General features: G+C 52.0%; 2 protein-coding genes and 1 pseudogene across 5 annotated transcripts; 1 reads left to right on the top strand and 2 right to left on the bottom strand.

Annotated features, from left to right (window-relative positions):
* Nucleotides 1-289: 289 nt before the first annotated feature.
* Nucleotides 290-2,229, bottom strand: LOC117080684 (annotated as a pseudogene).
* Nucleotides 1,995-5,050, top strand: FTH1 (ferritin heavy chain 1). 2 transcript variants are annotated; one of them, XM_033207432.1, is made up of 5 exons: nt 2,144-2,165; nt 2,203-2,341; nt 4,096-4,242; nt 4,503-4,628; nt 4,724-5,050. In XM_033207432.1, exons 2-5 carry the CDS (start codon nt 2,228-2,230, stop codon nt 4,886-4,888), a joined length of 552 nt encoding a protein of 183 aa, XP_033063323.1. In that variant the 5' UTR covers nt 2,144-2,165; nt 2,203-2,227; the 3' UTR covers nt 4,889-5,050. The 2 variants fall into 2 exon arrangements, with proteins under 2 accessions (XP_033063322.1, XP_033063323.1); XM_033207431.1 differs by having other exon boundaries at nt 1,995-2,341.
* A 99-nt stretch (nt 5,051-5,149) lies between these two features.
* BEST1 (bestrophin 1) lies at nt 5,150-24,535 on the bottom strand. Of its 3 annotated transcripts, XM_033207430.1 has the most exons (11): nt 20,300-21,037; nt 18,764-18,951; nt 14,904-14,998; nt 14,148-14,381; nt 13,089-13,243; nt 12,624-12,701; nt 11,770-11,922; nt 10,050-10,130; nt 9,585-9,736; nt 6,732-7,370; nt 5,150-5,517 (listed from the first exon to the last, which is right to left on the bottom strand). In XM_033207430.1, exons 2-11 carry the CDS (start codon nt 18,913-18,915, stop codon nt 5,499-5,501), a joined length of 1,758 nt encoding a protein of 585 aa, XP_033063321.1. In that variant the 5' UTR covers nt 18,916-18,951; nt 20,300-21,037; the 3' UTR covers nt 5,150-5,498. The 3 variants fall into 3 exon arrangements, with proteins under 3 accessions (XP_033063321.1, XP_033063320.1, XP_033063318.1); XM_033207429.1 differs by lacking the exons at nt 5,150-5,517; nt 20,300-21,037 and adding an exon at nt 24,414-24,535 and having other exon boundaries at nt 6,024-7,370; XM_033207427.1 differs by lacking the exon at nt 5,150-5,517 and having other exon boundaries at nt 6,024-7,370; nt 20,300-21,045.
* Between the last annotated feature and the right edge of the window lie 1,000 nt (nt 24,536-25,535).

Consider the following 25,535-nt stretch of genomic DNA (forward strand, 5'->3'; position numbering starts at 1 on the left):
TGTCTCTATGTTGTCTCCAGGATCAAGTTTTAACCTCTTTTTATGGAACACAACCCTGCCCCACCTTGCCCCTATTCTCCACCCTATCCAGTATCCCCCAACATGCACTGTACTTTCCAGGCCAACATTCTTTCTTTCTTTCTTTGTTTTTTCACACGGAGTTTTGCTTTGTCTTGCAGGCTGGAGTGCAAAGGCGCGATCTCGGCTCACTGCAACCCCCGCCTCCCAGGTTCAAGCGCCTCCCAGGTTCAAGCGATTCTCCCACCTCAGCCTCCAGAATAGCTAGGATTACAGGCGCATGCCACTACACCTGGCTAATTTTCGTATTTTTAGTAGAGAGGGGTTTCGTCATGTTAGTTAGTCAGGCCTATCTCCAACTCCTGACCTTAAGTGATCCGCCCGCCTTGGCCTCCCAAAGTGTTGGGATTACAGGCGTGACCCACAGTGCCCAGCCCCAGGCAACCTACTTTCTTAAGGCAGCTTGAAGAGGTCATGCATTTCCGCATTGCCACACCTTTGCATATGCTGTTCACTCTGCTCCAAATTCCTTTCCCTGTTTCGCTCCTGCACTTCACCTTCCTTTTAACTTTTTCTGCAAACTTAGCTCAGGGGTCTTGCTTAGGGAAGGCTTCCCTGACCTCCTCCTATCCCAGACTGGGTAAGGTACTCCTGGTCTAGCAGCATCCTTCTGTTTACCTTATTCTTGTAGCTCTAGCAGCACTAAAACGTGTTTCCTGTAGGTAACATAGGTGCATTTTTTAATGAAACCGTGAAAAAGAAATCACCCTAATTCCGTTAGCAATTTGTTTTTAATATTTCAGTAGAGTTGCTTTTTTAAAATAAGGTTTGGAAGTCTAGCTTCCAGCTGCAGGTTTGTGAGCATCCTGAAATTAATAGTTCTTCCACTGACGCGTCAAAAGATGCAACAGAACAGTGGACCTCGAAGCCAAGACCTAGGTAGCGGCAGGGCCTAGCTCCAGCTCTGCCACCCATAAATTCACATCCACCCTGTGCCTGGGACTCAACTGCATGCCACACACACTGGCCCCGCCCCTCCGGGGTCTCTTTCACCTGTCACCCGCCATCAACCCGGTCAGCTTCTCTCCAATGACACCCCAGGGTTGTCCTACAGGGCCACCGAAGCCTGAAGCTCCTGTGAGTGTGGCTGGTAAGAGGCCATTTTGAAAAGGCCTCAGCATGGGCTTCGCCTTTAGATTCACGTCGCTTCTCCTTTCTAACCGGAGATGTGTCCCTTGGGTGCGAAGCGACTCCAGCGATTCTCTCGGAGGCCCCGGTGGCTCACTCCCAAGACCCTCGGGGGAGGCGGTCCCCATCCCTACGGAAACCCGGCCCACCCAGCCTTTGTTGCAGAAACTGCACTGGGAGCCATATTTGCTTTCAGCCAAAGGCAGACGTGGTCGCCGGATCAGAAGGGCAGGGGCGGACCCGAAACCCGCCGTGAGCCCCACTCCTCCACCGCGCTCCTTCTTGGACTCTTGAGGAAGAGAAAGTGCGCTCGACCACCTAAGGCCCGCGTCTCCACCTTCCAACTTCTCAATCTGCAGCAAGATGTCACAAGGGCTTCCCCGCAGCTATGATTTTTAACACCATGCCCCGGGCCAGGAGCCTCAGGGTGCTAGTTCGGGAAAACCGGAGCCAAATCAGGATCACCCCATGCGCCCCCGCACCCCGCCCCCGCTGGTTCCAAGGCCCGGGCACACCTAGAGCGGGGGGCTCTGAGGTGGATTTCCCGCGCCTCCTCGCAGCTTCCCTCCAACTCCACTAAACGGACCCCAGGGGCACAGAGACGACACCACTGTCCCCGAAGCAGTCCGGTACCAGTCCCCGCTCCCGAGCTCCGCCAGAGCGCGCGAGGGCCTCTAGCGGCCGCCCCTCCCCCACCGCAGGGGCGGGGCCCCGCGCCCACCGGAAGGAGCGGGCGCGGGGCGGGCGGTGCTGATTGGCCGGGGCGGGCCTGACGCCGCCGCCGCTATAAGAGACCGCAAGCTACCCGCTGCGCCAGACGTTCTTCGCCGAGAGTCGTCGGGGTTTCCTGCTTCAACAGTGCTTGGACGGAACCCGGCGCTCGTCCCCCGTCCCGGCCGGCCGCCCATAGCCAGCCCTCCGTCACCTCTTCACCGCGTCCTCGGACCGCCCCAAGGCCCCTGCCGCCGCTCCAGCGCCGCGCAGCCACAGCCACCGCCGCCGCCTGTCCTTAGCCTCCGCCATGACGACCGCGTCCACCTCGCAGGTGCGCCAGAACTACCACCAGGACTCAGAGGCCGCCATCAACCGCCAGATCAACCTGGAGCTCTACGCTTCCTACGTTTACCTGTCCATGGTGAGTGCGGGCGGCTCGGGGCGGTGGCGGGGGTCAGGCGCGGTTCCCGGGGCGCGCGCTGGGGCGGGCCGGGGGTGTGGCCACCCGCGGGATCCCCCGCCTCCCTGCGCCCTTCTGGAAAATGGAGGCTGCTCGAGGTTTCCGAGGACTTCTCTGGCGCAGAAAGTCGGGGCAGCTGGTTCTTCTCGGCTGTACGTTGGGAAGGCTCCCTCCTAGGCCAGGGCCGCTTCTGCACACCCTTCTTTTTTTAAGGAGAGTTGGGTGTCCTGAAATCCTGGGGTTGCAAAACTGTCAGCCCGTGCGATCAGTCCTGCGGTTAGGAAGGTGGAGTTTTGCACTCCCATCTTTTCCTCTGCCTCCGGCAGTTGGCTCTGAAGCCCAGCGTTTTTTGCTTAGGTATCCAGCTCCAGCCCCCTAGGTATGGCGGGCCTGCTGGGTAACGGTGTCGAACAGCCAACCCTGGGGGCTGGCGCGAAGTGGCTTATCTTGTGGGCAGATCCCTCTGGAGCAGCCCTATCCACCTCTCGGCTCCACTTATCTCTAAGTTCCACTTGCATTGAAGCATATCTCTAGAAATCGTCCCTTCTGCAGTGTCACCTGACCTTGCGTCTAGGGAACTTAATTTTTATCTTTTATGTATCTTATTGTAAGAGGTGTGGCCGACTAAGTAATAAACCTCCAGTTCTTGGATAAAATCCACCAACAGTTACTGGGCAATAAATTTTTCAGTGATCAGTGGAATCAGTTTTCCCAAATCTTGGTCTTAGGCAGTGTCGTGGGAGTCTTCCTTAGAATTGCCTTGTGATTGTCCAAACTATCCCAAGAATGTGTTCCAAATGGATTTGAAAACAGGCCTGTATTTCTGTGACTGTCACTGCCTTTCAGAAGTACTTGACTACATCAAATGTCTAAAACTGAAAATCAAATTTTTGTGATATAAATATTATAAAAGTATATTTGCATCAACATACTGCCCACATTTGTCACCTTGCATGGGCGTTTTTAATTTTTTTTTTTTTTGAAGACCAGAGTCTTGCTCTGTCGCCCAGACTGGAGTGCAGTGGCACGATCTCGGCTCACTGCATCCTCCGCCTCCCGGGTTCAAGCGATTCTCTTACCTCAGCCTCCTGAGTAACTGAAATTACAGGCGCATGCCACCACGCCCGGCTAATTTTTTGTATTTTTAGTAGAGACTGGGTTTCACCATGTTGGCCAGGATGGTCTCCTGACCTCGTGATCCAACCGTCTAGGCCTCCCAAAGTACTGGGATTACAGGCGTGAGCCACCGCCCCCAGTAGGGGTTTTTAATTTTGTAAAAAAATCCGCGGTACAGCTGGCAGGCTCCTGAGCTCTTTGTTTTAACCATGCTTTAACATGGTTAATCCAGGAACAGGGAGGAGAAAAGGACTAAGTGCAGGGTCAGTACCCCAGCACCCTCTCATCAGACAATGAAAGAAAGTTTTCTGTGCACTAATACAGATCCTTAAAGACATCACCCCAGGCAATGCCCATAATCTAAAGGTTCCTTGAAGTAAACTTTGAAGGATCCAGTTTCAGTTTTCTATTAGAAAGATTACTGTTGAGTTCAGTCCAGTAGCTCATCTGCCCCCAGTTTCCTTGGGCACTGACCCCTTCATGCTGCGCCTTGAGAAAGGAAGCCTAGGCTGACCATCTAGACCATCTTGCCTCATAGACTGTCACAGCTACCTGTCTTGGGGATCCCTAATATAACACATTCAGTGTTCTCCTTTCAGTCTTACTACTTTGACCGCGATGATGTGGCTTTGAAGAACTTTGCCAAATACTTTCTTCACCAATCTCATGAGGAAAGGGAACATGCCGAGAAACTGATGAAGCTGCAGAACCAACGAGGTGGCCGAATCTTCCTTCAGGATATTAAGGTGAACAAAAGATCCTAGGGGTGTCATACTTCATCATCTAGCAGTGTTTGGGTATCAGAAATCACTTAAACTAGCAGTTGCCCTGATAAAGTGATGATACACTGCGCTTTTGCCTTTTGTGGTTTTTTTAGGCTTACCATCTAAACTAAATTAGGGAAATAGTAATGTCCCTTTTGCCAAAGCGTGGTGGTTAGAGATGACGGGCTTGCTGGTTTGTGGGTTAGTTGGTAGAGATGCATTACCCTATCCTCCTCATTCAGAAACCAGACTATGACGACTGGGAGAGCGGGCTGAATGCGATGGAGTGTGCTTTACATTTGGAAAAAAATGTGAATCAGTCACTACTGGAACTGCACAAACTGGCCACTGACAAAAATGACCCCCATGTAAGTACTGGAAACCCAGGAAATAAATGGAGGAAATCATTTGCCTTAGGGATTGGGAAAGCTGCCCACTAACTGTCTTCCCCATTGTTTTGTAGTTGTGTGACTTCATTGAGACACATTACCTGAATGAGCAGGTGAAAGCCATCAAAGAATTGGGTGACCACGTGACCAACTTGCGCAAGATGGGAGCGCCCGAATCTGGCTTGGCGGAATATCTCTTTGACAAGCACACCCTGGGAGACAGTGATAATGAAAGCTAAGCCTCGGGCTAATTTCCCCATAGCCGTGGGGTGACTTCCCTGGTCACCAAGGCAGTGCATGCATGTTGGGGTTTCCTTTACCTTTTCTATAAGTTGTACCAAAACATCCACTTAAGTTCTTTGATTTGTACCATTCCTTCAAATAAAGAAATTTGGTACCCAGGTGTTGTCTTGAGGTCTTAGGATGAATCAGAAATCTATCCATCCATCTTTCAGATTCCTTAAGTGCCGTTGTTCATTTCTAATCACACTAATCAAAAAGAAACAGAGTGTATTTATTAAACGCCTTAGTTTGGGCAGTATACTAAGGTATGCCTGTCTTGGATTTCAGACAGGACTAAGGAAGGGTTCCTGACTCAATCCAGTGTCTGAGCTACATGTTTCCGATGGTTCAGTCTAGCTTTCACAGTTTTTATGAATGAAAGGCATTAAAGGCTGAAGTAGCCCTGGACTACTGATTTTTTATCTGTTAAGCTAACCATTTGATTCAGGCTGTCACAGGACATGTTCTTCAGTGTGGACAGCTGTGTGGCTGTGACTGGCTCAGTGTCCTGCTGGTGTACACACTGGAGAGGACCTGGCTGGCGAAGCATGCCCGTTGGGAAGCAAGTTAGGAATGTGCTTCATCCCTAGTGAGAATGGGAGAGAATTAACAGTGTGAATATGGAAGGAACCTTCATTTCAAATACTAAAATGTTGCAGTAGGAGGGCAAAGGTTGAGAGGATCCTTTTTTTTGTGTTTTTTTTTTTTGAGACAGGGTCTCATTCCGTCACCCAGGCTGGAGTGCAGTGGCTCAATCTCACTGCAACCTCCGCCTCCGGGGTTCAAGCAGTTCTCCCCTCAACCTCCTGAGTTGGGACTACAGGCACGCACCACAACACCCAGCTGATTTTTGTATTATTTTGGTAGGGTTTCGTGTTGGCTAGGTTGGTCTCAAAACTCCTGACCTCACATGATCTGCCTGCCTCCACACCCAGCCCAAGACAAGATTCTGAAATAACATCCTTTCCTAAACAAGCCACAGATGTTTGCCAAGTTCCTGTCTAGCCCTAGAAGCAAGACTGAAACTGTTGCCCTTTTAAGTTTTCAATTATAATAGCTGGGTGTTCTGACTGAAAGTAACTGAGAATCCAGAAAAGGGAAGTTATACACTTCCTCCCCACATGATTGGGGCTGAAGTGGGGTGTTTCCAATTGGGTGAGAGTGCCCAGGAAATCTGGAATAAAGGGAAACATCTGATTTTGTGCCAGCTTTGGGCTGACCCCAAGGAAGCATGAAGTATTTTGGTGAGGTCCCCCAGGCAGTGAGAAAATGACCTAAGGGCCCTGGACACCCTCAATGTCACCATCACCATCGTAGGAGTGAGGCAGTTCCGGCCACCCTTTCCTGTAGTGCTTGGGTACTACCCTAAATAGTTATGGGGAAGTGTTCATCTGTCATCCAGCTGACTGCCACCTCATGGTTTTGGGTCAGCCACCCTTGCTCAAAGTAAGTTGGGGCCAGTGATAACATCTGTTCAGCTAAGCCTGGCCTGTCAGCCCTGGGACAGTTCTCTAGCAGCACTCTGGTCAGCACAACCTCAGCTTCCTTCACCTGCTCCCAAGAAGTCTTCCTGGTGATACCAGGCTCTTGGGTGAAGTGAGAAAAGGTCCCGAACACTTCTCTAGGATCCCTGTGGAGGTGGCCAAGTATATACCCCAAGCCAGTGCTGGGTGTAGGTCCAGCATGCTCTGGCAGTGATGGAACACTAGGAAATTGTGGAGGAAGGGTAGGTTCAGAGCAAGGGAAGCTGGGGTGGGGCACAGGGCAATACAGTGCCCCTGGTTCAGGTGGAGGACAGACCTGTTTTCTAAGGCCCAATAAGGATCCACGTGATCTTTTAGTGTAGCGTGTATGTTGGTTGTTGATAGTTCCAAAAGTTCTTTGAGATGATTTTCGGGGATCTCTGGCGTATCCGTCAGGTTAAACTCCACGGTTTTCCTCCTCACGTGAGATACTTCTGGGTGCTCCATCAAGGCCCCGTCACTCCCTGAGAGCAATTCAGAACTGTTCTTGGCCCCAGAACTCACAGTCTTTAGGCTTTTGTCTTTGGTGTCTATGCCTGTGACACTGTGAAGCTTTGATGGCGCTGATGGTTCTGGGGGGAAGAACATGGGAGTGGGGCTGAGGGGCGTCTGTGGGGCACTGTAGTAGCCTGGCCTCTGATACAGTGGGGCAGACTTGAAGGTGTCCACAGCCTTAAGCTTCCAGGCCTTGTTGTCTTCCTGGCCCCTAACGTTCTGTTTGACTGCCTTGTGGTTTTTGGGCAGGCCCTCGTGGAGAAGGGATTCCCTCTTGGGCCACAGTAGTTTGGTCCTTGAGTTTGCCCTGGGAGGATGGTGATCATGGGACTGCAGCCCTAGGAAGCGGCCAATGATGCCAGTGTGAGCGTCCTCTTCATCCTTCTGATTGGGCTGAAACTCCATCTCCTCTTTGTTCAGGCTGGAAAGAAGCAGCAGATGCAGGGCTGGGCCAGTGGACAAAGGACTAACACCTGGCCTTCTCCCTTACCCCTTCCTCTCTCTCGGTTGGCCCAAGCCAAGGCCACACCATCTTCCTCACAAAACCCCAGCTCTCACCTCTCTCCTGATCCGTCCTGTACCTCCCAGTGATCCCTCCAGGCCCAGCTCACCTCACTGTTCGTTGACTCCCTCTTGACCAGAGTTAACACCCAACCCCCTCAACCACCCCTGCCTGGCATGTAAAGCCCTCCTCATCATTCACTTCCCCTTTAAAATCTCCCACTCCAGGCAGTCAGAAACACTGGTGCCCTGGCATGAGTGGTGCAGATGAGGCCCATGAGTGACTCTGGGCAATGCCAGGGATTTGTGGTTCCAACTGGGAGCGACATCCACAAAGGGAAATTTGGCTTCCTAGCAACAGGCATCCCAGGAGCCCAAGACCTTTACCCTGCAAGGGAAAGCTTATCTACCACAGAGTATGGCCTGCCCTTGCCCAAGTTCAGATTTTTCCCATGTTCCATGGCCCAGCTCCAGACCCTGCTGGAAGCTGCCTCCAGGCAGACAAAGGTGACTGTGTTCCATGTTCTGTCCCTTTCCTAGATGTCCAGTACTTTGTACCTTGTATCCAGAGTTTGAGGCTTGGGTTTGAGCTCCCTCCGTAAATTGCGCATTCCTTGGAGACAAGGTCTATGCTTTATTGTTCTGTTTTCAGCCTTCCCCCCCAACACCTTCAGCTGCTGGGGTACAGACCATGTAGGGCTCAAAGTCATCCTCCAGAAATGTTTATGACCTAAGCAAGCCTCCAGCCTTCATTTGATCACCTTCCCAACTCTTCCTCAAACTATAGACTCTAGTTAAACTCGATTGCAGTCTAGTAGGATACTTGGTTCTTAAAAGAACAAGCAGCCAGGCATGGTGGCTCACACTTGTAATCCCAGCACTTTGGGAGGCCAAGGAGGGTGGATCACCTGAGGTCAGGAGTTTGAGACCATCCTGGCCAACATGGTGAAACTCTGTCTCTACTAAAATTACAAAAATTAGCCAGGCTTGGTGGCAGGCACCCGTAATCCCAGCTACTCAGGAGGCTGAGGCAGGAGAATTGTTTGAACCTGGGAGGCAGAGGTTGCAGTGAGCCGAGACTGTGCCACTGCACTCCAGCCTGGGCAACAAGGGCAAAACTCCGTTAAAAAAAAAAAACAACAAAAAACGGAAAGAGAAAAGAACAAGCGGAGAACAGCACTGGATACTGTGGAAGAAAACCTTGAGTATGAACCTTGACATGTGCCCAACACTCTCCAAGGGACTTTTAACTCTTGTCCTGAGGAGAAAGGACTAGCTGGGATAGCCCTTCAGCCCACTGCAGCTCAAGAGGGATTCAGATGGAATCAGGGAAGTGGGACCATGTGAGGATAAGTCTGGCTGCTGTGGGTGGCCTGAGCCCTTTACTCGGTAGGACAAAGTCAATTCAGGAGGTACCTGTGATGGCCTGGCTGCCTGCTAGGACATGTTTGCTGCCCCTTCCCCATCCCAGGGAACCCCACTTCCACTTCCCATCCAAGCACTGTAGCTTATCAGAAAACATAGTTCTGACACCTATAATTCCAGCACTTTGGGAGGCCAAAGCAGGCAGATTACTGGTCAGGAGTTCAAGACCAGCCTGGCCAACAATGGTGAAACCTCGTCTCTACTAAAAGTACAAAAATTATCCGGTTGTGGTGGTGGGCACCTGTAATCCCAGCTACTGGGGAGGCTGAAGCAGGAGAATCACTTGAACCCAGGAGGCGGAGGTTGCAGTGAGCCGAGATCACGACACTGCGCTCCAACCTGGGCGACAGAGCGGGACTCTGTCTCAAAAAGAAAAGAAAACATAGTTCTGGATGACAGGAGCCAGGTCCTAACGTTCCACTGCATCACTGATCACAGGCTGTCCTTCAAGTAGCAGATGCACCATTTGCTAGCTATGTGGCCTTGGGCAACTTACTCTTTCTGAACCTGTACTTTAATCACCTGAACACTTGGGATAACAAACTAAAATTATTGGGAGGAAAAAATAGTTACTATTTATAAAGAGCATAGTACAGTGCCTGACACTTACTGAGGCACCCAGTATGTATTACCTAGTGCTATTCTAAGTTCCTAGGCAGACCCCTGCACTAGGAGGGGCTTCCCACCCAACCCCCGGTACTGGCCACACCTGATGTTGAAGGTGGAGCCCATAAAGGAGGCTCGACGGAACTGGGCGGAAGCAGCTGTGTAGGGGGGGTGTGGCTCAGGCTCATTCCAGTACATGTCCGGCTCCATCCGAGGCAGGTCCTGGTGCATCTCATCCACAGCCAACAGGGACACCTGGTCACCAGGGACAGAAGAAGTCCCACAGAAAGGTCATCCCAGGCAGGACCTTGTACGTGCCTGATGACTTGGAGGAATCTCTCCCTCTCTCTGGACCTCAGTTTCCCTGTCTGTGAAATGGGGAGATGGGTGCCTGCCTGCAGCCTCAAAGATTGAGGTGAGAAGCCTGTGAGTGAATGGCTGGCTGCAGGAGCGAGGAGGGGAAGGGGTGATCATTCACTGTGAGACCTCCCTACAGAACAGTGGGGTCCTCTCTTTGGGTCCACTTTGGGGAAGGTCCATGGTATGGCCTCTCTCCCTCTCTCCATACCTGCAAATTCCTGTCGACAATCCAGTTGGTCTCAAAATCATCATCATCCTCTCCAAAGGGGTTGATGAGCTGCTCTGCCACCTTGGGGACAGGTGAGGCTCTGTAAACCCTCAGGCAGAACTCCTCAAAGCCAGCCTCCCCACTTAAACCTCAGCTGCTGCCATTTCCACACCACATGATGCCCTTCCTGCCTGACCACTGTCTTCAAAGCCAGAGTTTAGGGCTCCAGCCCCCCACACCTGTGGGCACCCACACACTTCTGGACACAGCCCCTCTAACTCTCCTGAGCCAGTTCTTCCCTGAACACCCACAGCTGTCCCTGAGTGTATCACTCGGCTGAGTCACCACCTTTATCTCACCTCATGTATCTTACCTGGAGCTGCATGATTTTATTCATTCCTGCAACAGAGATATATACTGAAGCTGGGCTGAACTAAAGGGCAGTCTAGGTGGGCAGATTCCTGGATAGCAATCTCTAAAATGCCCTAACAAAGCCCCGAAGAGGTGGCACGCCTCTGCCTTTGGGGTCCAGGGGACATCTTGCAGGCCACTGGGGCACCTTGGAGAATTTCAAGCATAAAAGTGTGATTTGTTTTGATCTGTAGAAACTAAAGATAACTGGGGGCAGGGGGAATTTAGAGGAATAGGAATGCATGCATATGTGTGTGTGTGTGTGTGTGTGTGTGTGTGTGTGTGAGTCACAGCGACAGGAAGGGCAGAGACGGAGACTTACACCCCCACTACCAAAAAATAAAGGAAGGTAGGAAGGGAGAGAGAGTGGGTGGGCAACAGAAGGAAGGAAAGATAAAGAGTTGGAGAGAAAACTGTGATTCAGAACTCCTGTTTGGCGTACTGGCAGTGGTGGGGAGGGAATACCTGGACAAGCCGCTTGAGGTGAGGAACAAGACACCCCAACAGGCATCTTGAATAAGGAGAGGTGGTGCCAATCTGCCTTGTAAAGGGCGGGGGCTAGTGAACCTTAGGGCTTTGTTATTTTTGTGGTGGTGGTTGTTGTTGTTTGAGACGGAGTTTCATTCTTTTGCCCAGGCTGGAGTGCAGTGGCGCAATCTCAGCTCACTGCATCCTCCGACTCCCGGGTTAAAGCAATCCTCCTGCCTCAGCCTCCCAAGTAGCTGGGATTACAGGCGTGCGCCACCACACCTGGCTAATTTTTGTATTTTTAGTAAAGACGGAGTTTCACCATGTTGGTCAGGCTGGTCTCGAACTCCTGACCTCAGGTGATCCACCCGCCTCGGCCTCCTAAAGTGTTGGGATTACAGGCATGAGCCACCGCACCCGGCCTCAGGGCTTTGTTTTAAGCAGAGATGAGAAGGGTCCTCACCAGCAGGGCCTGCCACTGCCACTCCAATTCCATGAATTCCCCTATTCTCCGGACAAACGTTTGAAGAATATTCTCTTGAGGGAGCAGCAAATGTTTAGACTGACTGAGCTCTCCCTGTCCCTCAAGCTGCTAAGTCTGGGCCTTGGATGCAGCCTTGGAAGCAGACCCAGGCCTCAAGAAGGCCCCGCTGGAGTCTCAGTTTCCTCATATGTAACAACATGGGAATGTGCAGACCAGAGGGCTGTGGTCGGGGCCCTGTTCGCTGCTTTCTACCCGTGAGACCTTCCTTTCCTGACAATGCATCCTCGTCTCAGGCAGCTGCTGGCCATGACCCCTCTGGCCATGCCTCCAGCCGAGAGGGGCCCTGGAGAGGCTCACCTTCAACCAGCCAACATAGAAGAAGAACTGCAGGAATGTGAAGATGGGCACAACGAGGTCCAGCTCATGGCCAGGGTAGGCCTTGGCCGGGTTCAGAAACTGCCGCCCAACTAGACAAGTCAGGAAGAAGCTGTACACCGCCACAGTCACCACCTGGAAGGAGGAGGAGGAGGAGAAGGAGGAGAAGGGTGCAGCAGCAAAGGGCTAGGTGGGAACGCTAAATCAGGATGCTCCCGGGGCTGGGAGTCTGAGACAGGAGACCGAGGCCTTGTTCTGACTTGCACACTCACGTGACTTAGAGTCTCTGTTAACCCCCCCGACTTTTTTTGTTTGTTTGTTTGAGACAGAGTCTTGCTCTGTCGTCCAGGCTGGAGTGCAGCGGTGCGATCTTCACTCACTGCAACCTCCACCTCCCGGGTTCAAGCGATTCTCCTGCCTCAGCCTCCCAAGTAGCTGGGATTACAGGCATGCGCCACCATGCCCAGCTAATTTTTGTATTTTTAGTAGACATGGGGTTTTGCCATGTTGGCCAGATTGGTCTCGAACTCCTGACCTCAGGTGATCCACCTGCCTCAGCTTCCCAACATGCTGGGATTACAGGCGTGAGCCACTGCGCCTGGCCAACCTCTCTTTAAAATGGGGATAATCACACCACCCCTACTGGACTGGGTCAGGCAGGAGCCTGGTCTCTAAGAACTCGGCACTGCAAAGTCTAGACCCAACTTCAAAGTGTGGACCCAACTCCTGGGGGAGCCTTACTCAGCCTCTAGGTGAACCCTTCCCATCCCAGCTGCTTCCTTGGTCCTTCCAGCCTCAGTTTCCCAAAAGGGCAGCCTCGCCAGCCTAGTCCTCACCTGTGTATACACCAGTGGGATACTAATCCAGTCGTAGGCATACAGGTGTCCACACTGAGTGCGCAAGGTGTTCATCTCCTGGGGGGCAGCAGGGAGGGATGGGGTTCTGAACACCACCTGCCCCCACCCTGGGCTCGCCCCCACTCTTCTCCAAGTACCAGGGCCTGGTACTCATGGTCCATTCCTGGCTATGTGGTCATGGGCAGCTCACTAAACCTCTTTGTGTCTCAGCTTCCTCATCTATCAAAAAAGAACCAGGACCTCACAGACTCAGAGAGGAAGGAGGGGCATCTGAGGAGGGACCACCTCGGGCTGTGGAATGCTGTTGGAAAAGATTCTGCAACCCCACCTCAGGCTCTGGGAAGACTCTCAGGAGCTCGAGCCTTCTCTTTGCAGGAAACCCTGTTTCCTGTGGACCACAACCCTTCCCACTCTGCGGCAGCCCTGTCTGCACAGTGGGCTCACGTTCAGCAGGCTCTGGAGCAGGATAGGGTCCCGGATTCGACCTCCAAGCCACGCCTTCATTGACAGGTTGGCAAACCACACCCAGGGCACCCAGAACATGTTGTGTGGTAAGCTCAGCTTCTCCAACTGCTTGTGTTCTGCCGGGGTCATAAAGCCTGCAGAGTGGAGTAAAGAAAGTGGTGGGTGGGAGAACCTGTAGAAGGGATGGCTGGCATCCGGTGGCCAGGCCAGGACCTGCTGACCTATAGGAACCTCAGCACTCCTTTGCCATCTTCTTTCTTTCAACAACAACAAAATTTCTGAGCACCTACTGTGTGCTATTCTGGGCTGAGCATGTGGGCAGGGTATTTATTTCCAGAGACTGGGTCTGGCTCTGTCACCTAGGTTGGAGTGCGGTGATGTGATCCTAGCTCACTGCAGCCTGGAACTCCTGGGCTCAAGTGATCCTCCTACCTCAGCCTCCCGATACTCAGCCTCAGACTACAGGCACAAGCCACCATGCCCTGCTAATTTTAAAATTTTTGTAGAGATGGGGGTCTCCCTACGTTGCTCAGGGGCGTCTCAAACTCCTGGGCTCAAGCGATCTTCCCACCTTCGCCTCGGAAAGCGCTGGGGTTACAGGCGAGAGCCACTACGCCTAGCCTGGGTCTGTCTTATTAACCAGGACCAGTTCAGGCAAGGCTGAGGGGGAGTCAGAGACCAATGTCCCATACCTCCAGAGTGGAAACCGGAGATCAGAAGGGGCAAGGGCAGAGGGAGGTAGACCCTAGTACCTCACCAGTTCCCAAGCCATCGTCCTTCTTTCCATTATCCCTCAAGGGTCGTTAGCCCTGCCTCAGACTCCTACTCTCGGAGGGTGGGCTCCTGGCCTCGCCCCACTTTCAGACACCTGACTCTGTCCCGCCCAATTGGACCCCCAAATCTTGACTCCACCCCACTCCTGGCTCCACCCGATCCCCGAGTCCGGGGGACTTTGGCTCCACCCATCTTCCATTGCAGCGGAGCCCATCGTGGCCCCTGGCTCCGCCTCATCCACCCAGTTGCTCCGGAGCAGCCCACCTGCTTGCACCAGGTGCTGGGCGCTGGGGAAGCGCTTGTAGACCGCGGTGCTGACGCTGCGCAAGATGAGCACGTTGCCCAGGTTGGCGTAGCGGATGAGCGTGCGCCGCAGCAGCCGGCCTTGCTCGTCCTTGCCTTCAACGAAGCCCGACACCAAGCTCATGAGGCGGTCGGGCCACGGCAGGTTCTCGTACTGGTTCCACCAGCGGGTCACGACCAGCGTCACGTAGAAGCCTGGGCAGGAGGGGCGGGGGGCAAGGGGCGAGGGGCCAGGCTGCGGCCAGAGCCCAGGGCCCAGCGCCCGGTGATGCCTCGGCTCCTCCAGCTTTCTGCTGCGAGCGGGCCTAGCCCCCAACCCTCCTGGAAGGCGCTCAGGAGCGGGAGGCAGGCAGAGCCTCTCATGGAGGCGCGAGAGCTCCAAGGGTTCTGTCTCGCGGGGGTCCCCCTGCTGGTCCCAGAAATCCGCCAGACACCCTCCCCTCCCGCGCAGGGGCTCCAGGGACCATGATGTCAGCGCTTCCCTCAGAAAATGGGGTTTTCATTGCTAACAGCAGGACGTCTTACCTAACGTCTAACCTCAGTCTCTCTGGCTGCAGTCCACACCTTTCCCTGAACTACAGAGAGGCGCCGACCTGCCGCTGGCGTCCCCGCTTCCCCCACGACAGCCCCTTGCCTCAGCTCCTCGTGGTCCTCCCCTGGCCTGTCTGAAGCCTGGGCGGCCACGGGGACCCAGAACAGCCAGAAGGGGGAACTCACCCAGCACGAAGGAAATGGGAATGAGCTGGATGTAGCTGTCGCAGTACAGAGTCAGCTTCTCAAACATCAGCTGTTGCTCTTCTGTGAGGGCCAGCCTGGGGGTGGGTGTGGGGGTGGACATGTGTGGACGCAGCGAGGAGATGGCTGAGACTGTCCCCAGGTCGAGCCCGGCCCTTTTTCAGTTTAAAATGCTGTCATATATTCTGTGATTATATCTGTCCTCTATTTTATTGTTTAGATAAATGTTTTGGTTTATTGGTTTTTGTTTGTTCGTTTGTTTTCAGATAGGATCTTGCTCTGTTACCCAGGCTCAAGTGCAGTGGCACAATCATGACTTACTGCAGGAGTGGGACTGCCTCGATGCTGTCCCACATTTTCCCCAGCCCAGGTCCCCTCCTGAGGCCTGAGCCAGGTCCATGATGCTCCTCGTGCAGCCCCTAACCCGGACGGGCTAGAGGAGGCCCCCTCCAGTGGTTTCTTGTGGGGAGAATCCTCACACTGGCCACTGGGAGATATGTAGTTCAGGTCCTGCTGCAGAGGCCAGTTTCAGACACCCTGACCCTTTGAATGCAGCCAGGGGTCAGTTGTTTAAAAGCAGGTCGAAACAGAGTGTTTGGGCCGGGCACGGTGGTTCACGCCTGTAATCCCAAAGCTCTGGGAGGCTGAGGCAGGACCAGGAATTCAAGACCAGCCTGGGCAACATAGCAAGACCCCATCTCTACAAAAAATTAGCTGGATGTCCCAGCACTTTGGGAGGCCAAGGCGGGCAGATCACGAGGTCAGAAGATCAAGACTATTCTGGCTAACACGGTGAAATCCCGTCTCTACTAAAAATACAATTAGCTGGGCTGTGGTGGTGGGCGCCTGTAGTACCAGCCAATTGGGAGGCTGAGGCAGGAGAATGGTGTGAACCCGGGAGGCGGAGTTTGCAGTGAGCCGAGATGGCAGCACTTCACTCCAGCCTGGGCGACAGAGCGAGACTCCGTCTCAAAAAAAAAAAAAATTAGCTGGGTGCGATGGCCATATGCCTGCAGTCCTAGCCACTGGAGGCTGAGGTAGGAGGATCACTTCAGTCCAGGAGTTGGAAGTTGCAATGGGCTGTGATTGCCATTGCACTTCAGCCTGGGTGACAGAGCAAGACCCTGTCTCTAAAAAGAAACAGAGTGTTTGGCTTTAGCAAGAGGGATGAATAGGCAGAGGATTTTGTTAGAGCGGTGAAACTGCTCTGCCTGATGCTGCCATGGTGGAGACATCATTACACATTTATCAAAACCCATGGAATGTACAGCCCCAAGAGTGAACCCTGCTGTACGCTATGAACTTTGGGTGATGGGGATGTGTCAATGTGGGTTCAAGGATTGTAATAAATCTGCCACTGTAGTGTGGGGGTGTTGATAGTGGGGAGGCTGGGGGCAGGGGGAGGAGCAGAGACACATGAGAACTCTACCTTCTGCTTAATTTTGCTGTGAACCTAAAAGTGCTCTAAAAAATGAAGTCTGACTTTTTTCAGCATGCATTAGTGCCCAAGTAAAAACCAAAGACCAATGTGCTTTCTTATTGATATTATAAGGAACTCAAGAATTTCGTGTATTTGATGTTTTATAATCCACTGTAGTCATTAGTGCTTTTTCAATTTAAAATGCTGTCATATATTCTGATTATATCTGTCCTCTATTTTATTGTTTAGATAAATGTTTTTGGTTTATTGGTTTTTGTTTGTTTGTTTTGAGATAGGCTTTTGCTCTGTTACCCAGGCTCGAGTACAGTGGCACAATCATGACCTACTGCAGCCTCAACCTCCTAGGCTCAAGCAATCCTCCTGCTTCAGCCTCCTGAGAAGCTGGGTGGGACTACAGGCATAAGTTACCACGACCAGATCATTTTTTTATTTTTTATTTTTAGACGGAGTCTCACTCTGTCACCTAGGCTGGAGTACGATGGCATGGTCTCGGCTCACTGCAACCTCTGCCTCCCGGGCTCTAGCAATTCTCCTGCCTCATCCTCCTGAGTAGCTGGGACTACAGGCACGTGCCACTACACTTGGCTAATTTTTGTATTTTTAGTAGAGACAGGGTTTCACTATGTTGGCCAGGCTGGTCTTGAACTCCTGACCTCATGATCCACCTGCCTCGGCCTCTCAAAGTGCTGGGATTACAGGCGTGAGCCACCGCGCCCAGCCAATTTTTAAATTTTTTATAGAGACAGGATCTCTCTATGTTGCTCAGGTCTTAAACTCCTCAACTCAAGTGATCCTCCTGCCTTGGCCTCCCAAAGTGCTGGGATTACAGGTGTGAGCCACTGTGGCTGGCTCTAACTTTTTTTTTAAAGTACCTTGGTGCCCTAGTAAAAACCAAATGTGCTTTGTTGCTAGCATTATTAGAAACACAAGAATTTTATGTATTTGATATTTTACAATCCATGTAATCACTAATGCTTTTTCAATTTAAAATGCTATCATATATTCTGTGATTATATTTGTCCTACATTTTATTGTTTAGATAAACATTATTTTGTTTGCCTTTGAGAGAGCCTGTGACTCAGGCTGGAGTGCAGTGGTACGATCACAGCTCACTGCAGCCTCACAGGCTTCAGCCATCCTCCCACCTCAGCCTCCCAGGTAGATGGGACCACAGGCAAATGCCACCACTCCCAGCTAATTTTTTAAATTTTTGGTAGAGATGGGGTCTCACTATATTGCCCATTCCGAACTCCCAGGCTCAAGTGATTCCCCCCACTTTGGCCTCTCACAGTGCTGGGATTACAGACATAAGTCACTGCTACTGGCCTTAGATAAACATTTTAATTAAAAAATAATTTTTAAAAGATGTATCATGTGGACTGGGCACAGTGGCTGACACCTGTAATCCCAGCACTTTGGGAGGCCGAGATCGGTGGATTACTTGAGGTCAGGGGTTCAAGACCAGCCTGGCCAACATGACGAAACCCCATCTCCACTAAAAATACAGAAAAAAAAAAAAAATTAGCCAGGCGTGGTGGTGTGTGCTTATAATTCCAGCTACTCAGGAGGCTAAGGCAGAAGAATCGCTTGAACCTGGGAGGCAGAGGTTGCAGTGAGCCAAGATCGCCCCCGCTGCACTCCAGCCTGGAGTGCAGGCTGTAAAAATACAAAACAGCCAGAAATCACTTGAACCCAGGAGACAGAAGTTGCAGTGAGCCGAGATCGTGCCACTGTACTCCAGCCTGGGCAACAGAGTGAGACTCCATCTCAAAAAAAAAAAAAATCTCTTCCATGCAGGCCCCATCCGTTGGACCTCCCTTGAACCCCAAGAGAGACCACTACCCTAGCAGGTAAGACTCTACCTCTCAGAAACTGACCTCTACTGTAGAGCTGAAAGTGAGACCCTGTCTCAAAAAAAAAAAAGAAAAAAAGTACCATGTGGTTGACCAGGCGCAGTAGCTCACACCTGTAATCCCAGCACCTTGGGAGGCTAAGGCAGGGGGATTGCTTGAGCCTAGGAGTTCGAGACCAGCCTGGACAACACAGTGAGAGTCTCTCTCTCTCTCTCTCTGTACCATGTGGGCCTATGAGTCTGTGTGGGATTCAATAAAACAGGCCAGTTGAGTGGCACCAGACAAGTTCTGGGCTCCAGGGCTCCTCCTGGGGTTGGAGGAAGGGTGGCTAAAACCCTGCTGGCCTGGGTTGAGCAGCCTCTCAGTCTGACTTCTTTTCTCTCCCCAGCCCCAGCCTCAGCTCCGGTGCCCAGGACCTGGTAAGGCGCTCAGCTTAGTCTTGTAGTGAACTGGTACATGGGCCCCTGAGCAGGCTGGGAGGCCCCCAGGAGCTCCCAGCCCCCACCACATCCCTCCCAGGCCCCCCACCCCAGCCCTGCCAGCTTTACCTATAAATAAAGCGGATGATGTAGTAGCAGAGCAGGAAGATGAAGAACTCGCCATACAGCAGCTTGTAGATGCTGCCCCGCCAGCACAGCAGCAGGCGGGAGAAGGAGCCTAAGCGGGCATTAGCCACTTGGCTTGTGTAGGTGATGGTCATTGCCAGGCACTTGGCTGCAGCAGGTGGGCTTGGGTCCTAGTAGAGAGGGACACGGATTGGGGGTTGGTAGGGATCAGAGACCCTGGTCAGAGCCTGCCAGGACCCTTCCCTGCTCTGGGCCTCAACTCTCCCATAGGGACCCTGGGAGGTGGATGAAGTGGTCTCCAAGGCCCTGCCAGCTCTGACTGCCTGTTGGAGGTGGAAACCCAAGAAATTGAGCCCAGAGGCTGCCCATTGCTTTGGCAAGGGAAGATGTAGATAGGCGTGTGCATTGCCATGTGCCTTTAACTTTCTATAATCACTGGGCACGGTGGCTCATGCGTATAATCCCAGCACTTTGGGAAGCTGCAGCGGGTGGATCACCTGAGGTCAGGAGTTCGAGACCAGCCTGGGTAACATGGTGAAACCCCTTCTCTACTAAAAATACAAAAAATTATCCAGGTGTGGTGCGGGTGCCTGTAATCCCAGCTACTCAGGGAGGCTGAGGCAGGAAAATCGCTTGAACCAGGAGGTGGAGGTTGCAGTGAGCTGAGATCACATCATTGCACTCCAGCCTGGGCAACAAGAGCAAAAGCTCTGTCTAAAAATAAATAAATAAATAAATAAATAATTTGTACAATGACAAAGGCAGTAACAGCAGCAATGTCTACACACTAAGCTCAGGTCCTCTGGGCTAGGCAGTGTTCTCAGCCCATCTTGTTCATTAACTCCCAAGCTCTCTCAACCACTCTAGTGTGAGAAGTATGGAAAGCACCAGGCAGCTCTGTCCACCACCATATTCCCATTCCCATAACGGAACCTAGCTGGTAGAGACGCTCAAACGATGTTTGTGGAATGGTGGCTCCAGGGCCTTTCCACCTGCTGATCTTCCTGCCTGGAGGAAGGTCTTCCTGAGATACCTGCATGGCTCCTTCCCACTCAAGGTTCCCTTTAGAAAGGATGTTCCCAACCATCCTACCTGGAAATAGAGCCCCACTGCCACCGGTGCTCTCTGTCTCCTCACCTTGCTTGATATTTCTAGAGAGCACTTCTCACTACTTGAAATTATACAGGATATCTGCCTGTTTACTGCCTGTTTCCTCCTCAGAATGGAAGCTCCTCTTGTGTTCTCATAGAAGGCGCTTGATGAAAATTTACTGAAGCAGTGATTGATGTCACCTCCATTCTTTCCCTATGTGTTTTGCTGCAGCTGCACTGGCCAGCTGTACCTGATGCACACCAAGCTCATTCCCACCTCAGGGCCTTTGCACAGACACACAGGTGCCCACACACCCACGCATGTGCTGCCTGTGTGTGCACATCCCACACACATATGCAAGACGGCCATCCAATCCTGAAGGCCTCAACGCCCCAGCCCAGTCCACCTGGGGCACCTTGTACTCACAGGTGGGGTTCCAGGTGGATCCAGTGATCCCACAGAAGGTCTGGCCACTAGGCTGGTGGGACTCCCTGGGACTCTGTGGCCAATGCCTCTGCCCACTTTTAGAGGCTGGCACTGCCCACGTGAGTGCTGAGCCGTCACTTGACTCCCTAAGCCAGGGCCTCCACAAAGGAGTCTTTGTCTTGGTCCCTCCTTGTAATCTGCTCAGAAGCAACGGCCAGCACAGCCTGGCCACGGCCCCTCTAATTTCTTCTTGGAGGGCGTTGGACTGAGACCAGGGCTGGAATTTAGGGCAACACCCGCTCTACCATGGCCCTAAAATCCAGAGGCCAAAGCATCTACTCCACCAGTGTTCTGACCCCTGAGGCCTTGCAGAGAGAGTTGGGGGTTAGGGGGCTGTGCTGAGCCTCAACTCCTGTGCCAGGAACTCTCCAGGAAGGAGGTGCCTCTGACCAGGCCCTGGGGTCTTTGACAGCTCTCTGGGCTGTGGAAAGAATGAATACCAGGCTGCAGTCACCAGTCCTGGTTTCTGGTCCCAGCCTTGCCACCTGTGTGTGGTGACCCTGGGTGGGTTTCAGTTCCTCTCTCGGCCTCAGTGCCCTGATCTGAAAAGGATGGTGTTGCTTGGGAATTTCATCACCCTAGTAAAATGACAGAATTCTGCATGTACTGGTGAGGAGCTCTGATTGGCTGCTGGTGACATCATATGTTATTCTGGCTGTGATTGGCTGGCAGGGCCCATTAGTACATTGCTTCAGAGAGATGGAAGGAGAAGCCTGCCGGGGCTGGTGTAGGGGGTGAGAACTTGCCGGGGCTGGTGGGGGTTGACAGGACAGCCCTTAAGTTTATGCTGCTGGCTTCCAGCCAGTGCAAGATGGGAATAAGTGCCCAGATCCCCACGGGCAGCTGGTGAAAATCTCAGCATGTGATTCAATAAATTTTAATACATCAATCCATACTCAAGGGTTCTCCAAAGCTGTTGGAGTGATGGGTGTCTACCTACACACTCCTCTTGTATTGTTCAGTGAAGAGAGCAGAGCTCCAGGCAGCAGTGGTTCTTGGTCTTTAGAGGCCATAAGACTCGCCCAAATGTTTATTAAATGTGCAGTTTTCTGGATCTTTCTCCGGAGTCTGAGTCTGTGGCCTTAGGGATGTTGCATTTTAATCAAGCACTGCAGGGGATTATAATGTGTGTGGTCTTGGGACTACACTTCCAGAAGCCCTGATTTATAATATGACCTTGTGCCTTAAAGTAAACCCACTCGCCTCCTTCCTTTCCTGTCACCCTCTCTCTGAAATGTACTAAGAGTTAACTATGCTGAGATTGCAGGTGATTTTTCTACACACCACTTTTTTTTTCACTTTAAGTTCTGGGATACATGTGCAGAATGTGCAGGTTTGTTCCATGGGTATACCTGGTGTGCAGGTTTGTTCCATGGGTATACCTGGTGTGCAGGTTTGTTCCATGGGTATACCTGGTGTGCAGGTTTGTTCCATGGGTATACCTGGTGTGCAGGTTTGTTCCATGGGTATACATGGTGTGCAGGTTTGTTCCATGGGTATACATGGTGTGCAGGTTTGTTCCATGGGTATACATGGTGTGCAGGTTTGTTACATAGGTATACATGTGCCATGGTGGTTTGCTGCACCTGTCAACCTGTCATCTAGGTTTTAAGCCCCATGTGCATTAGGTATTTGTCCTAATGCTGTCCCTCCCCTTGTCCCCCACCCCTACACACCACTTTTGCCTTTATATAATTATCTGCCTAGAAAAAAAAAAACCACTATTTCACAATGACCTTGAATACTTTTCTAATCATGGCAAACAATAAAGCTGTTGTTATTATAAGAATCTCTGTAGAGGCAGCCTTGTAGGAGTATTTACTGCCTCCCCGCTGCCCCATCGCTGTCCTCAACTGAAACGGGGAAAGAAACGGGTTCACTTCAGCTTCAGTCTCCTCGTGTGCAAAATAGGACAACGATGCCTACCTTGGCAGCTGAGTGAGAATGATGGATGCGACACGTGTTTGTCAACTCTCTGAACCACTGGTGCCTGTGCCTGACCTCTATGAATTCTGATTTGATTGGTCTGGATGGACCCAAGGTGTTGGGATTGTTCAAGTTCTCCAGGTGATTCTAATTTTACAGCCTGTGCTGAGTCACTGCTTAAGGGGTTATTTCCCTATCCTGTATTGCCTTCCCCACCCACACATCCTGAAACTCAAGAGAGAGATTTCCATTTAGAAGATGATTAATAAATATATATTATATGTTTATATATTAACATATACAAATAAGTATTAATATATGTCTATATTACAAATATATTTATTTATATGTATACATCTATTTATACACATAAATATATATTAATAAATATATAAAAATATATGTATCTTTTTTTGAGACAAGGTCACCCAGGCTGGAGTGCAATGGTGTGATTTTGGCTCATTGCAACCTCCACTTCCCAGGCTCAAGCAATCCTCCCATCTCAGCCTCCCAAGTCACTGGGACTATAGGCACATGCCACCACACCCAGCTAATTTTTTTTTTTGTAGAGGTAGGGTCTCACTACATTACCCAGGCTGGTCTTGAACTCTAGGTTCAAGCAGTCCTCCCACCTAGGCCTCCCAAAGTGCTGGGATTACGGGAGTGAGCCACCACACTCGGCCAATAAGTATGTTTTAACTAAAGTTAACACACATGCCTGGCACCATGCCTGGAACATTGATGCTCATTCCGTACTCTCTGAAGGGGTAAAGGAAAATCCTGCCTTTGTGGAGACAAGTTCTTGTCTTCCCTGTGATAGCCACTAGAGGGCGTGCTTGACTAGCTGGCTCTGGCTGGGGCAGCCTGGTTCACTGGTCAGGATCAGTGTAGACCACGGAGCTGGCACTCCTTCATCTCCCTGACCCCGACCAGCAGCCATAGAGCCATAAGAGGGAGTTGGAGACAGTGGAGTCCTTCCTCCCTGCTCCCTGAACCGCAGGTTCCTTGGCAATATCCCAGAAGTACCACCAGGACCATCGACAGTGCATGCCCAGTCTCCCTTCCCCTCCCAGAGGCCCCAGTATGTCCCCAGAGACATTCCATGAGCAGCTGCTCCTGGCCCTGCCCCAGAGCTGAGACAGGCACACCCTGGCACAAGTCATGGTCTCTCCTACTGGGTCTCAGCTATGAAAATGTCCCCAGCTAGCCAGGCACGGCTCAGGCACATAGCAAAGTCATGAATGCTGGTTGACCCAAGCCGTGCCTGGAACAAGAGTCCCAAGGTTGACCCCCGCAGAGATGGCACCCAACCCAATCAGGGTCGCCCTCTTCTGCTTTCTGTTCCGCAAAGAAAATATTCACCAAACCATTTCTCCTTCCAGAACTGAGCCTAATCTGATTCCTGCCTGTACGTATTCATAGCCAAAAATTATGGAAACACTTAAATAACTCTAACACAGAGTGGCAAGGCCTAAGATCTGTGCCAAGTGCACAGAGGGCAGGAAAATTTTTACCGACAAGGGGACATTTGGTTTTTTTTTTTTTTTTTAGACGGAGTCTTGCTCTGTCGCCCGGGCTGGAGTGCAGTGGCGGGATCTCAGCTCACTGCAACCTCCGCCTCCTGGGTTCACGCCATTCTCCTGCCTCAGCCTCCCGAGTAGCTGGGACTACAGGCGCCCGCCACCTCGCCTGGCTAATTTTTTGTATTTTTAGTAGAGACGGGGTTTCACCATGTTAGCCAGGATGATCTCGATCTCCTGACCTCGTGATCCGCCCGTCTCGGCCTCCCAAAGTGCTGGGATTATAGGCTTGAGCCACCGCGCCCGGCCTGGGTTGGGTCTTGAAGCATGAGTAGGAGTTCACGGAGCTGAGAAGAATGGAAGAGCATTACACATCAGGGGAACAACCCACAGAAAGTCATGGAGGTATTACTGAAGGATGGTTCAGTATGGCATGTTTATCCACATTTTACAGAGGAGGACGCTAAAGCTCAAGGCCTGCCTTGTCCAAGGTCACACAGCTATAAATGGCTTGATACTAGGAACTAGGTCTTTTGATTTTGGATCCTGAGCCCTTTCCCACTATCAGCTCTACAGTAGAGGTCAGTTTCTGAGAGGTAGAGTCTTACCTGCTAGGGTAGTGGTCTCTCTTGGGGTTGAAGGGAGGTCCAAAGGATGGGGCCTGCATGGAAGAGACTTTTTTTTTTTTTTTTGAGACAGTGTCTTGCTCTGTTGCCCAGGCTGGAGTGCAGTGGCACAATCTTGGCTCACTGCAACTTCTGCCTCCTGGGTTCAAGTGATTTCTGGCTAATTTTTGTATTTTTAGGAGAGACCATGTTGGCCAGGTTGGTCTTGAACTCCTGACCTCAAGTGATCCACCCGCCTCAGCCTCCCAAAGTGCTAGGATTGCAGGCGTGAGCCACTGCACCTGGCCACATGGAAGAGACTTTGACTGCAGCAGATTCCAAGCTCTCGAGCTCCCCAGCAGAGAGCCATCTCTTGGGGCAGCAGAGCAGAGCTGGGGAGATGGTTGGAGGTGCCAGACACAGAATGCTATGGCCTTCTCACCTAGGATTACCATGGCAACAGGAGCATCATAGAGGGCCTGCCACGGTGCCCTTCCAGGCCCTGCCTTAGCTGGGCAGGAAGAAGGGGACCCAGCTTGACTGGGGGCAGTGGGCAGGGGGCCCTGGAGTGAGTCAGCCAGGCCTGGATGCTGCCTCCAGGCTCTATGTGGGACACCTGCCAGCCCACACCCCTCTCTTGGGCCAGTCACAGAACAAACAGGGCAGAGGCCAAGAAAGAAAAGGAGGGGGCTTGGCATAGCTGGACAGGGGTGTTGGGGGACACTGCCAGTCCAGGGCCTGGAAGCCAGACAGACAACAGCACCTCCACCCTGAGCTCAGGAAGCCCTGATCCCTGAAGGGTGGAGTAGACTCAACATTCAAAGAGATGGACACATAAGCCCTGAGCACCGCAGAAAGACGACAGGAACCAGGGAAGGCAGGAGAGGCTGGGATACACCTAGGTCCAACTTCATCAAACCCAGTCCTGCCCATGACAACGGAATAGCATGGAATAGACCAGAGCTGGACCAACTAGAGACACAAGGCTGCGAGGACCCCCATGGACTCTGCCACGCTGAAGCTGGCCAGGTGAGGCACTGACCCTATCCGCCTTCCACCTACCCCCACCCCTCCAGCTCAGAACTGGGGCTCATGGCAGGTGAGTAGCGGAAAGGACATCATGGG

The sequence above is a fragment of the Trachypithecus francoisi genome, unplaced genomic scaffold (genome assembly GCF_009764315.1).
Source record: "Trachypithecus francoisi isolate TF-2019V2 unplaced genomic scaffold, Tfra_2.0 Lachesis_group8, whole genome shotgun sequence".
Lineage (NCBI taxonomy): Eukaryota > Metazoa > Chordata > Mammalia > Primates > Cercopithecidae > Trachypithecus > Trachypithecus francoisi.

What these genes read in the sequence shown, in the direction of transcription:
- BEST1 (XM_033207429.1), bottom strand. Translation starts at nt 18,915, where the DNA reads ATGACCATCACCTACACAAGCCAAGTGGCTAATGCCCGCTTAGGCTCC. An exon ending in TCCCATTTCCTTCGTGCTGG is followed by an intron (nt 14,382 to 14,903) that starts GTGAGTTCCCCC and finishes CCTCCTGCCCAG; the next exon opens with GCTTCTACGTGACGCTGGTC. An exon ending in TGCTCCAGAGCCTGCTGAAC is followed by an intron (nt 12,702 to 13,088) that starts GTGAGCCCACTG and finishes GCTGCCCCCCAG; the next exon opens with GAGATGAACACCTTGCGCAC.
- FTH1 (XM_033207431.1), top strand. Translation starts at nt 2,228, where the DNA reads ATGACGACCGCGTCCACCTCGCAGGTGCGCCAGAACTACCACCAGGAC. An exon ending in CCTACGTTTACCTGTCCATG is followed by an intron (nt 2,342 to 4,095) that starts GTGAGTGCGGGC and finishes TTCTCCTTTCAG; the next exon opens with TCTTACTACTTTGACCGCGA. An exon ending in CTGACAAAAATGACCCCCAT is followed by an intron (nt 4,629 to 4,723) that starts GTAAGTACTGGA and finishes ATTGTTTTGTAG; the next exon opens with TTGTGTGACTTCATTGAGAC.